Source organism: Falco naumanni, chromosome 1, assembly GCF_017639655.2.
Source record: "Falco naumanni isolate bFalNau1 chromosome 1, bFalNau1.pat, whole genome shotgun sequence".
In the NCBI taxonomy this organism is placed as follows: Eukaryota; Metazoa; Chordata; class Aves; order Falconiformes; family Falconidae; genus Falco; species Falco naumanni.
In genome coordinates this window covers 97228064-97242043 of record NC_054054.1, presented here as the reverse complement: position 1 = coordinate 97242043, position 13980 = coordinate 97228064, and the positions used below count along the sequence as shown (strand labels likewise).

At 45.1% G+C, this 13980-nt stretch overlaps 1 protein-coding gene across 1 annotated transcript; it reads right to left on the bottom strand.

Annotated features, from left to right (window-relative positions):
• Positions 1-4793: 4793 nt before the first annotated feature.
• Positions 4794-6838, bottom strand: LOC121095891 (serine/arginine repetitive matrix protein 2-like). The gene is made up of 4 exons (XM_040611284.1): positions 6628-6838; positions 6017-6290; positions 5351-5429; positions 4794-4990 (listed from the first exon to the last, which is right to left on the bottom strand). Exons 1-4 carry the CDS (start codon positions 6695-6697, stop codon positions 4934-4936), a joined length of 480 nt encoding a protein of 159 aa, XP_040467218.1. The 5' UTR covers positions 6698-6838; the 3' UTR covers positions 4794-4933.
• Between the last annotated feature and the right edge of the window lie 7142 nt (positions 6839-13980).

Sequence of the window (13980 nt, the reverse complement as noted above, 5' to 3'; positions counted from 1 at the left end):
TACGTACTGGCTTCGGACACAAAGTACTGCGGCACACATCAGTGTCAGTGCAGCCCTCTGCTAGGGATCTCGAGGGCAGCCCTAGCCCTCCACATCAACTTACCCCCAGTCTGTCCTGCTCTGGGGTGTAAAGGTGAGAGCTTTGCGTCAGGTTTTCTACAGGTCTCCGAGAATTACACCTGACATGACTTCCAGGTGAAGCTGCCGCGGCCGGGCGTTGACGCACTCCCTGTGGCTACTGGAAGCAAACCTGAAATCTCCCATTTTTACCTCACTTTCGCGCCCCGCAACCCGCGGCCCGAGGGATTCCCCGCTCCGCCGCTTCCCGCCGCGCCGTGGCTGAGGGGCCACCGCCCAGCCCGCCCCGCCGCCGCCCCTCAGGTGCCCTGGGACCGGGCGGCCCCGCGCGGCGGACGGATCCCGCGCGGCGCACGGCGGCCACGACGCCGGCGAGCCTGATTGGCTGCCACGCGCCTGGCCCCACATCAGCCCAGAGCCTGCTCTCCTCACGGCTGGGCTGACGGCGGAAGAGCTGGCACCGTAAAGAACCAATTGCCGCAGAGCTCTCGCAAAGGCTCTTCCCTGCCCACCAATGAACAGCCGGATCAGAAGGAGGCGTGCCCAATCGGAGCAGAGCTCTCATCCTGCTCGGCGGGAGGGAGGGTCCCTCCGGGAGGCCCCTCAGCGCTGAGGCGAGACCGGCGCGTCACGTCGGTGATCGCCGTATTACGCGTTTTAAGATAAAAAAGCACCAGCAGCCCAGCAGCCTTCCTCACCCAAAGCAACCTGTGCATCTAGAAAGAAAGTGGGCAGCCAAATCACCTGAGAAGGGACCAAAAATCCTCTCGCAGAGCTGAAAAAGGCAGTTTAAAATGGACTGACCCACTTACTGCTCAAGGAGGAAGGGGTCCACTGGGAATTCGGTGATTACACTTGGGCTTCTAGGAAAGCCTGTCAGAGCTTCTCATTTATTAGCAGCAGTTTTACTATTACAGCCTTCCTTAGAGTGGGTTATGCCTCCATGTCCCTTGCCCTCTGTCTAGTTTTGCCTCAAGGAAAACCGTTTTTCCTTTCTTTCAAAAGTGACTTTGGAAAAGCGGGAAGGAAAAGAAGGAAAATCAAGCAGCTTTTAACGAGAAAGTGGGCATGAATGGGACCTCCGTGACTACTAAAAATAGTTTGGAGACTAGATTAGGATAGCTGGAGGAAATTAGCCTGAATGAGATTAACCGGAATTGACCATTTTCAAACCTTTTTAAGCCGTGCTTTATACCTACTAATAGTAATAATACCTTAAAAATGAAATCATGTTTTCTGCTTTAGATTAAATTAGTTTAGAGGCCCTTCAAAAGAAGATTCTGAACCCATTAACAGTAAAAAGGCTGATGATGGCACTACCTTGCTTATGGCCTCATAAGGTAACAAAGCTGGAGTCAGACTGTGAAATTAACATCAGTGATGAAATGCAGGGACCTGTGAGATAAATGTTTTGTAATAATACCTCACGGCAATCTGTGCGGTATGCTGAGACCTGACCATGATCCATTGATCCAACAATGGATTAGGAAATCTAAAGATTTTGGAAAGTTTTAAAAAATTCCTATATTCACAGTGTATATTCACAGCTGGTTAATGAGTCTGCATTAGAACAAGAAACTTCTGGCTTGTTTGACATCCATGATCTCTGCAACCTCTACGTGGTGTGAGGATACAAGTAACCAGAATCAAAATCAAAAGCATTTGCAGAAAGAGAGGAAGAAAAAAATCAAAAAGGGAAAAAGAAGAAAAAGCAGCAGTGACACATTGCAAGAAAAGCCTCACAGAACTAGTAGCAAAACATGAAGAGAGAAGGCCTACAATGACAAGAGGTCATAAAGCCGTCAGCTATGACAAGTTGAGGCTGTGAGATGAAGTAAAGACAGAAAAATAAGGGTCAGTGAAGTAAAGAGAAAAATAAGGGTCAGTGAGGTTAAGGACTGGTCCATAGTAACACCAGGTGTCCTTCAAGGCTATGCCTTTTTTTTTTTTCTTTCAGAAAAAAAACTAAAAAGAGAGAAACCCACGATCTGCTAATATTTTGGCATCTCAAAGACTCCTGTTTATTCTAAATACTGTTCAGATTGCTGTTAAATACCTATATCCGAGTAAGACATATTGTGCAGTTTCTAGTGCAGATCAGGAAACACAAGTACCCTCATGCTTCCTCTGTACAGTTAAGACCCTCATCAGAGGATCTTTCCAGAAACCTCACAGTTGTCCTAATTTTATAAGTTTAATGTGGATGAGATCAATATTTCATGCCATGATGCAATGTATTCTTTGAGTAGACGTGATTTCATTTATTTAAACAAGAAGGGTGAAATACTGTGTAATTTCATAAGAGCTGCAGATTTGGAGAGATGAACGTACCTGAAATAGGCCCATTGAGACAGGTTAGGAAATCAATTAAATACCGGGGAAGATTCCCAAATTATCCCGACCTCATATGAAGGCCGGCCCTGAGCGCAGGCTTCCAAAGGCAGACAATAAAATAGGCCTCTGAGCCTCTGTGAAGAATGGGTGGAAAGAAAAAAATAAGCACTTTGCAGAAGCAATTTTGAGGTGAACCCAGGATGGAAACTCACATGGTGAAAGAGGGATGTCCCCAGATTTGCAGAAACAAGACCCATCAAACCAGAAACAGCACAAGGGGGACCCAGAGAAGTCCATGCCAACTGGAAGCAGAGAATTGTAACTGGTGCAGAAGACAACACACATGACAGTTAATTATATTACTGTCGTGTTTTTGTACCTCCAGGTTCTTTACATGCAAGAAATGCCCTAGAAGCAGACACTTTACTGCGTGCTGGGAGTCTAGGCACAGCACAACACTGAGGGCTGAAAACCATAAGCCTGATAAGAACCTCAAAAATACCTGTCATCTGTTACCAACCCGTTTTGGAAGAGTATGAGGTAGACTTCAGAATATACACAGGTATTAACGTATCAGCAATTTCAGGACGACCTTGAAAGAGAACAAAAGCACCATTTATAAATATATAAAGAATCTATACGCTGCTGAAATCAAGATCCTAACTACCTTCCTGGATCTGAGCCCAACCCTTTCAGGGCCAAATATAAATAAATAAAATAGTAGGAGGTCTGGGCCATTCTGCTAAATGTGAAAATAAGTGTTTTTGCCAGACTGAAACTGGGAAAAAGGCCATAGCAAAGATGTCTATATTCTAGATGTCTACTCAGCTGCTCAGCAACTGGATTTAGGCTGAGCCACGAGGTTTAATCGTCAAAGACACAGCATGTAAAATTGGAAAGAGATACTTCAAGTTCTTCCAGTGATGGGGAGAGCTACAGGCTGCACTCCTGACTTTGCGGGAACTCCCTGGGAAGGGGCTGGTAAAAGCAGAGATCAGCCCTGTTGTTTTCAGAGCAGAGATGCTGGATAGTGCGCAGACGTGGGCATGGGCCACCTACACCCTCCCGAGCACAACGAGAAGCTCTGGGGAGGGTGTTGGGATCCCCTGTGCTTTGGGGTTCTTGTTGGACAATTTAGCGTGCATTTTACGCCCCAGCTCACGCCGTCAGTGCAGAATCTACACTGCAAGCCTATGGCTCTGTGTATTGCCATCACTGTGTTCCTGCCTTGTCTAACTTGGCTCCTGTCAATTAACAATGAGTCAGAACGTGCTCTGAAGGCAATAAAGCACTTTTCTGTCTCTTGGGGCTTCTTAGCTCACTCTCTTAACATCCTGGTTGGGTTTTTCTCCAGAAGGAGCTGATAACATCCTCTGATTTATACTTCCCAACTGGGCTTTTGTTAGCCTGGTTAGTCAGGGAAAATCAACCTATCAGAGGAGGGAGTCCCGCCATTAAAGGGGTTGAATTTCATCCTATATATCTGAGTCAGAGTTTCTCAAGGGTAAAGGGCACGAGACCCTTCAGAATCCCTTAACCTCAAGCTGATAGCACACTGAACAGAGAGATGCCATTTTTTGACATTAGCCTTCTATATTCCGTATGTCATATGGGATTGCACCATGTTTGGAGAAAACATTTAACTCTATTTAGAATGTAAACTTTTGAATACTATATCAGTCTATGCTACTAAGGAATGTCCCCCAAGGAAGCCCCAGCTCAGAGCTTACCCCCGGCTGCCACCATCCCCCTGTCTGTGTCCTGGGCATGCAGGTGACCCCTGAACACATGCGGCGGAGGCGCAGACCCCCATTCCCTGTGAGATGCCAGAAGATGTGCTGTGCTGGGCCCAGGGGGAACGCAACGCTGGGCTCCAGGGAGGGGTCCAGCTGCCAGGGCTGTGAGGGTGCCCCGGCACCATCCCGGCACCTTCCCACTGGCCTCCATCCCACATCCCGCTGCGCCTTGGGCGTGCTCCAGCCGCTGGCCAAGGAGCCTGGCCTCCCGCAGGCAGGGGGCTCTGGACGCCCCTCTGCGGCACGCAGCTCCGGGGGGGCCTCACTCCACTCGAGACTGGCTGGCACAAGGGGCTGAAATTTCAGGGGGTCAGAAACACTGCGTCAGGGGGTATTGCAAAGAGCTCGCACAGAAACACAGCCCAGGGGGGTTTCAAGGTCACGGTGGGGACCGCTAGTGTGGGGTGCTACTGGTACAGATCATAGGAGTGAAAACCTGTAGTATACTTGAACACCCTAAAAGTACCTATATATATCGTGATCACTGCCTGTAGCCGCCTATGCCTCTAGCCAGCTGTAACTATAACTGCCTATAACTATCTAAATTTGTAGAAACTCAGTGACATGGCAGTATAGGAATTCTCCTGCGCAAAAATAAATAATTTATTTGTAAATGACAATATCTGTAGAAATTCAATGACATGGCAACATAGTAATTTTCTTATGCTAAAAGAAATGACTTCTACTGCATGGAATTAGTCCGCAGAGGGCCGAACGTGGCTTTATCAGTTGCTGGGTCCGTTCCCCTGTGGCTGCGAAGCTGCCTGGCTCCTGGTCATCAGCTAAAGGGAAAGGGAAAAAGAACAAGTGAAAATGCTGTTTGCAAAGAGTCCCTGAGTGGAAGCCACTGATAAGAGCCTCGCTGGTGCAGGAAGGGCTGTAACATCAGCTCATGCCCCTGAACAAAGCGCCGTGAGGAGCAGCAGGGCAGGCGCTGCCCCCTCCTCCCAGCAAGCCCCGCTCAGGATGAGCCCAGCGTGCAGCGAGCCCACAGCGCGTCAGCCCTCAGCGCTTCATGCCGCCCGTGCACCATTAGAGCCCAGCGCTGCCCACCGAGCGCTCCGCAACGGAGGTGTCCCGTAGCGCACCCGACGCGGGAGCGACGCCACGTGCTCTGCTCTGCTCTGCGCTGGCTGCCTCACCTCTGGATCCGGCGCCTGCAGCTGCATGGAGCAGCCCGTGTGCTGTGTCCTGAGGCTGCTTTCTCCTTCGCTGCTGGTGCTGTCAAGGATGGAGAGGGATGCTTTCAGAGGAAGCCAGCCCACCCACGTCAGCGCTCTCACTGCTAACTGAGCACAGGTCCTTCACACCAGGGAGACTTTGTGGGGGCTGGGAGGAAGCTTCTCCTGAGCCCTGACCCACTTCTTTTGGAGCAGAACCACCAGATTGTACTCAAAGAGCAGAGAGGAAAGCTCAGGTGAGAGCGCTGCCTTGGACAGGGACCAAGGCGCTCTGCGACACTGTCTCCCAGGGACCCTTTTGCCCATTCTACTTGGCTATAAAAGTCTACGTTTGCTGTTTGACACGTGGAGAAGCACCAGGCGCGTTACATGGAGTGACACCCTTTCAGCTGCAAGCACACACGAGGGCACCCGGGTTTGCAGCGCAAGGGGACAAGGCGGAGGACCGGAATGCATTTGTCACTGCCGCCGCTGCTGGGTCGCTGCCGCCTGAAGACGCGAGTGCGCCGGGCTGAGGCTGCGCCCCTGCTCCCAGCAGAGCAAAACTTGTTCCTGCAGCGCCGCCGGCCCCTCACCCTTTGGGGCAGCCCCGGCGCGGCTGTCTGGAACGGAAGGCAGAGGTGTTACTTTGGCTGGCTCGGAGAATATCTCGATGGGCCAGACGTGAAGGGTTCCGAGCGGGAGCACTTGGCAGGCCTCTGAGGGGACGGTGACGCACCTGCACGTTCACAGGCCCCTCTCTTCCTCGCTCTGCCCCTCTTGCCAGCCGCCTTCTTCCTGGCCTTCCCTCGTGAGGTGGGAGCGGGCAGCTGTGCATTCCTGCCGGCTGCCATTTTCCTTGGTCTCCTCGGCAGCCGGGCCTCTTCTGCAGGAGGTCCAGGCTCCTTCTTCATGCAGCGACCTGTGCGCCAAGGAGAAACATCTCCTCAGATGACACAAACACAGCGCTTCACAGGAACAGTCAATGCAGCCGGAGAGATTCAAGACCATTCAGGTAACAAAAGTAGAGCCAACTGCCATTCCAGCAGCATACAGCTTTGCAACCAAGATCTTTGAGGATACTGAGTTCTAAGGATTTCATCTTTCTTGCATAAAACAAGACCAACAGTAGAGGATCAAAGATTTGTAAATTTTGGAGGCAGAACAGGGTAACAACATCTACTGAGCTTGGAACACGCCCAGTGTTCCTGCAACGTAAAGGAAAACCGTGCGTGTGTAAGTGTGTGTTTTGCCCATACCTTGGCACTTGCTTCGTGTCGAGGGTGGCCCTGCTGATTCTTGTCTCTGCCTCTTGGCTTTAGGAGGCATGGAGTCCTCAGCTGCTGGGCGCTTGTGTCTTTTCTGGCAAGGTCTTTCCAATGTGCATCCTCATCCTCAAAGCCAGACGGTGCACTTCCTCGGGTTTGTACCCCCACTAGCCCGCAGACGCGAGGATATTCTTTCAGGTCTCGCACCAGTATGTAGCGGTGGCAGTTTTCGCATTCCTCCGTCCGTGTGCTGTAGTAAAGTTCATGGTCAACCATGGCTCTCAAAGGCAGCTGTATTTCGTAGTAAGGGCAGAGGACAAGTCGCAGAAGGCACACAAACACCTGGAAAAAAGAACGAGGGATTCTTCTTCACATATGGAAGAGTGAGGCAAAGGTGGAGGGAGGTTCCCCGTTTGCTGAAGAGCTGAGCGGTCCTTTCTTTCTTTAGCCAGATCTAAAGCTACGCTAAAGGATAGCCTGGAGTAGGATAGCACGTGAGAAATGTGAAGACCAGCAGGCTGTGTAACCTGTGTAGTCATAAACACGCCAGCTGAAGCTCTCCGAAGACTCCGGACATTCCTTTAAAACCTGTCATACTTGGACAGCAGATTCCTTCCCACTGTGCTTCTTGAAGATAGCTTTCAGGGACAGTCTCAAAACCCAGTCCTGATCCCATTGCACTGAGCACTGCTAAAAAAACTCCGTGTGTGTTCTGCGAGGGAACAGATTTACAGCTCACTTACTACTCGGCAAGAATTGCTTGCCTATGTGTAGAGAGCTTTATGGCAGGTGCTGGAGGCCACAATGACTGTGAGTAACCCTGAAGGCTAAAGAAGAAAAAAGGAAGTTTAGGTTGGCTGAATGCCTGGAAGAAAAACGGGATATCAAATGAGGCCAGAGTAGATGCATGATGCCACGTCTCGGCAGCTGGCTGAGAACAAGAAACTCACAGAGATAAGAAAGAACAGAGAAAAAAAATGCAAGATGTTCAGTGTGTTTGTAGCTTAGTAATCAACCAATTATATCTAGCCAATAAGTTTGTGAACAGCATTGATTAACCAATGATATTTTAGTATATTGCACATGAACAGCAAACGAGGATATATAAGCATTGGTTTTGGACTAATAAAGTTTCTTCTAGTCAGATTCAGGTGTCTGCATCTTAATCTCCTCAAATGGTGACCTCTATGGTGGAGTTCTGACACCTTGGAAGGATAAGAACAGAACTGGATAAAAGGCAACAGCTCACAGAAGAGGACTGCATTCCAAAGGAGATGTCTTGGCTGATCAATCATCCTGCCACCTGGACCAGGCAGACAACCCAGACTCCAGGAGCTAAGGAAACTAAAGAAACAACACCTGTACACATCAGGACAGGTGAGCAGCCAAGAAACTAAGAAATTTTAAGAAGCTTTAAAAATGCGTTCAAATATGTCTGCAAAAGAAATTAAGTATATTAAGAATCTTTCAACATATTTTACAAAAAATAGGAGCTGTATATGAAAAAAAAAGTAATCTGGGACTGTTGCTAGCCTGGTTAAAGAGCCAAGGCACCCTAGGTACCACTACACAAATATTTCATGTTAAAATATGGGATTCTGTTGCAGCAAAAACCAAACTAATAGGGTGCAACAAGGCTTTATTGTTGGTCAGATTCTACTGTCTGTGTTGTAGCTCCTTCCTCTAGAGGTCAGACCACACTTCTCCAACCCAACCAACCATACCACCACCCCCAATCCTCAGGACTATTTAACCACTTAGTGGAACAAGCCACAGCTGCACATCATCCACATCAATCAATCCACTGCCCCTGAGGCAAGGCCACAGCTGCATGTTATCAATGCCAATCAACCCACTGCCTTCATTCCTCTACAGGAGTCAGCTTCAAATTTGGGAAAAGGCATTTCGAGGAGACTTGAATGCTAGCTAGATTATGACTACTTGCAGATTAGTGTTCGAGTTATTGAAAGAGATGCATGCAGAAAAACAGCTTGTAGGTATTGCGAAGGAGGCTTGGTCAGAGACTGAGAAGCGGCATGAAGCTAATGTAACAGCAAACCAAGATGTTGCTTAGCAGATGCAGCTGAATGAGAGCGAAGCTGAAACTGAGCATGTTTCTGATGAACTAGAAGGAGCAGAGTTGGAGGACTCTGATGAGGATGGATAAGGTGAAAATCTGTTAAATTTAAAATTGAAGGATTTGTGGTTAAAAAAGGAACAGTCAATATAAAGAAGTGAGTGGTGCAGCAGAGCGGTAATAAGGGAAGCAGTAGCAATGATGAAAATGATATCAGGAGACGGATTAAAGAAGGGTGGAGGAGAGTGTGCTTGGAAAGTATGAAAGAGGGAGTGCACGCGTTTCCCATGATATTACAAGATAGACACCCAGGACAGTATCGGGCGTTTCACTGGGAAATGATTAAGGAACTACGGAAAACTGTAATGCAAAATGGACTATATTCTCCTTTTACACAAACTTTATTAAAGAATGTGATAATGGGTCTGCAGCTAGTGACTCTGTTAGGATGGATCTGTCACAAAGTGCTGGACTTTCTGCCTGATGGCACTTTGCAAATTCCTGCCTGGCAAGTGGTCAGCAGACGATTGTATGATGCTGCCGCAGAGGGGGACTCCACGGTGGGAAAGCATTTAGCACCTTGGTGGCAAATTCTGACTACTCGTCACCAAGTGTGGACTAATTCTACTAACAGTGCTAAACCAGGGGAAGCTGTAAATTCCACCAACAGCACAACTCTTCTCAACACACCGTCAGCTATGGCATCCACACCTCCTCTGCCCTCAAAGATCCTGTCACTGATTGCAGCAACCCTCACAGCACAGGACCAAGTGCGGGAACAGGACAACTCAGACAATGATTCCAATGATGCTGATAAACCTTTTGATCCAGGTCCTATAGATCCGGAAAAGGAGCTAGACTTTCTTCCTCCCTCCCCTGATGCATTGACTGTATTTTCAGGCAGGGTGAAAGGGAGTCTGAAGGATTGGTGGCGGGAATGCAAGTGGGAAGCGCTTAAGTGAGGCGATTTGGGAGTCACTATGGCATGTTCAGTATTTTGTCAGACAAACCAACTTCCAGAGTGGCAGCCTGTGCAATATGAGGCTATTAAAGAGTTAAGCAAAGCAGTGCGGGAAGGGAGGATTTATAGTACATTTGCTATGTCCCTTCTTGAAGTGATGGCAGAAACTTATACACTCGCACTGCATGACTGGAAGTCATTGCTTTGTACGGTACTAACTCTGACACAGTATATTATGTGGTTATCTGATTTTTGTGAGCTATGTGTAGTGGCCTGGATTGAAAATCTTAATCGGGGAATTGCTGTTAACTATGAGCAGTTGGCTGGAGGAAATAATTGTGCTGATTCTGTGACTCAGGCAAGGTATCCCAGGGACAACTATTTGCAAATGAAGGAGATGGCTATTAAGGCAGTCTGGATATGGGAGCCTCGCCACAGTCTTGCAGGGTCTTAAAGAGTCATATATTAACTTTATTGATCAACTTCAGAATATTTTGCAACAACAAGTTGAGCATGAGGAAGCTCAAGGATTGCTTTTAAAACAGCTAGCTATGATAATGCCAATGAAAATTGTAAACGGGCAACTTTCACAGTCGCAACCCCAACATGTGTCAAATGATTATAATGCAGAACTCACAGCAGACTGTAACTCTCAGCTTGAGTTCTGGAATGCAGCGTAACACATTTTTGCTTCTCTAATCTCTTCTGTAAGAATAGTACATGCTCTCAACTTGCTTAGTAAATTAGGCTGCTAGCTTGCTAAAGAAAGAAATACTACAAATACTTTTTTTTTTCCCCTGGCTTATTAACAGATGTTGATTCTGTATGTCATACAGAACCGAGTTGCTATTGATTTTTATTTTTATTTTTATTTTTATTATTAGTGCAGGGACATGGGTGTGAAGACTTTGATAGGATGTGTTACATGAATCTGAGTGACCACTCTAATTCACAAAAGCATACAAAACTTAAAAGTCTTAAACAAAGATCTGCAGCAGAGCTAGGGAGCCAGGGGTGGGATGCCTTTGGTCTCTTCTCATGGCTGGGAAACTTTGGGCCGTGGATCAAAAGTACTACAGGATTTATTATAATTACCTTAACCACCTTATTGATGTTTGCCTTATGTCTCCCATGCCTTTTTTCCTGTATTCAGTGTTTAGTTGATCATAACATAAATAAGGTCATGGTCACTCAGCTACACATAACCTTTGCCTTGTCACAATTAACAAGCAAAAAAGAGGAGGATAGAGAATGTCTGAAGAGAGATATAGGAAAGGAAGATGGAGAATATCTAACCTAACAAGAGATGAGAGAACAACTAGGTATTGTGAAGGAGAGTAGGAAAGATGAACACGGTTATCTAGTGATAAATAGGTGTCTGCATGCTTATAGTGATATACAGCTATGTAACTGCATGAATGATTTCTGGCCTAAGCCTGGTGGTGCATGCAACTGCAATTTGTGTCTGGGTACAGAGATGTAAATATGGGCTTCTCTGTTACGTTAAACTGTCTGGTTCATAATAATAAAAAAAAAAAATAGGGACTTTAATAAGACTTAGAAAAACAATTGTGAACATAAGAATTTTTTTCAATTACTCTTCTGTTTCTAAAAATATGCTTTTTTGTCATGTGTGTTTTCAGTTAGGGGTAAAATGTGGAAACTAGTTGTTAGGATGACAAATGCAACCTAATTTAATTCCAAGAAATTTGAGATGAAATGAACTTCTGAATTTTGTTCATAAATTATAATGGAGCGCTACATATATATAAATGCTAGAACATAACCCTATTTCAGTGTGACCAGAATTTAACATGCAACTGCATCAGCATATTGACAGAATACCTTTTGAATTATTTCTTTTTTTCTTAACCTCTAAATTGGGCACAGCTCAAGGTGAAAAGACCGTTCAAATCCTCAGCTGTTGCTTCAGAAGGAATAAGTGTTATTTGTGTACAGGTGAATTTAACACAGGTGAAAATTTGTTTTGGGTTAAAAGTCGAATATCTGTCACACCATCACCCCCACCACAACCTTTAAAGTCAGTGGGAAAAGTATTCTGTACTCCATTGCAATGGTGAAACTTCAGTTGAGCTGCATTAGTTTGTGTACTTAACTGCAACTCCTTCGGTGAAAATGAAGTTGTCATAGAAGTTAAAGTCTAACTTGAGTAACATACCATTTGATACCTTGTAAGTGAGAAAGATTGTGTCCCGGCAGCATGCTGTTTCCCACACTTGTGCCTAGAGTTATACTTGAAATCAGTTTGCATATTAAATTTAAATGTAATCACACAGATACCTCAAAGTCCATGAAGATACATTACTGCTTAGGGTATTCTTGCAGTATAGCAGGTGCAAAAACAGTTCTAAAGTAATGATCTAAAGAAGTGTTTTCTTTCAGGAACACCATTTTTATACTTCAATAGATCATACACAATACAACATAATATCTTTTCATAAAGTGTCTTGTGGATAGAACGCATTCTGCAAGTTTGTATTAGAAATAAATGTTTGTATTTTTGCCTGGTGAAGTTGCCTAAGCTAAAGGATCGTGACCTAGGCATTGTTACGAAGCTCAAAGATAGTGACAACAGTGATGGAGAAGCGTGATTTAACATGTAGTTGATTTATGGTTCATACAGGACTATATTGTAGAGGAATGAAGCTGGGTTAATTAGCATTGATAATATACAACTGTGAGTTGCCTTCAGGGGCAGCAGGTTGGCCGATGTAGATAAGGTGCAGCTGTGGCTGGTTCTGGTAAGTGGTTGAGAGCCAATGAAGAGAGAGCAGCTGAGGAAGAAGCAAAAGAAGAGAGCGTGGGCCCTGGTTGAGGAGAGGAGAAGGCAGCAGAGGGACTCGCATGAAGAGTGTGCTGGTATGAGATGGTAAAAGACCTTGTTGCAGCTTGATAGTTTGGAGAGTGCTGCAACACTGTATCATACTACAAAAAAGATATTAATTCAGAGTTGTGGATGTACTGCATGTTCAGGTAACAGTTTATCTACAATTACCAAAAAATGGGGGTGACTAAGCTGTAGATACTGTATACTATTATCTTTTTTTTTTAAGCAACTTTATTTCCCTGTTTGTGTATAATTATATATATATAAACAAAATCAACAACCAACACAAAGCAACTGGAACATTTTGAGGAGCTTTTATACTTAACTTTTAATTCCAGTAACAATCTAAAGGTGTCCATTCAGCTGCTTGTTTAGTTCTAAGTTTTCGTTGTATGTTTTCAGGTTCTTTGAAAAGCAGCAATAACAGCTGAACAATTATTTGAAGTAAAAATTTGTTCTATGCAATTTCCACTTCTGTGCTTTAGAATGGAGGCACGGTGGAACACTTGCCCAAGTGCAAGATTTCAAAAGCCTTGAAGTAGTTGGGTTTTTTTAGGATAGAAAATGTTTCTTAATAGCTTATATATAGAATTTACAATTTAAACACAATTTCTTATGCTCATTAATTTGATTAGAAGTTTATGATAAAATATTTTTATAAAATTTCTGTACCTTATTGCAAGTTCTTATAAATAATCATAAACCTATACGTTGACCTCTGTATGAAATGTGCTGATAACAAGTTTTACATTTTGTGAACCTGACTGAAATGCACAAATATACACATAAAATAAGGCTAAAATTGGTAATTCAGTAATGAGAAAGGAAAAAAAACCAAAGAGGAATGAACTATCCATAACTTGTTAAAGCAACCTTTCGGAAAAAAAACAAACAAAACCAACCAACCCAAAACAAAAAGGGAGAATTGTACAGAATAGAGACAGTGGGTTGTTTTGGCATTGATAATGTGCAGCTGTGGCCTTGCTTTGACTATGCAACTGAGATCCTGCAGCAAAGAGTTAAGTAACTTCGAGGGAGTATGAGAAGAAACCAGGATGAGACAGAAACAAAGGAGGAATGTGATCTCGCCTCTAGAAGACAAGGAAACGGCATGAGCAGCAGAGAGTAGCCTAAAGTGAACAGTGCTAAGGAATGTGTTGTATGAACCTTTCGGGCCATTTGGGGTCAATTCACAGTCAGTTAAAAAAATTGAAGGACATGTCAAAGGACTTACAGCATGAACTATCAGGAGATTGGTTGCGGAAACTTTTTAAGTTATGGTGAATCATCAGATGGTTGCAGAGCTTACAATATATGGAGGAATGTTGTTATTGGTAATTGTAGTTATACTGATGATTATTCTCTGTATGTTGAATTGTGTAAGATCTATGATTCAAAAAGTAGTTTAAGCTGTATGTTGTTTCTGTTAAAAACAAAGAAGGGGAAATTGCAGAGAGC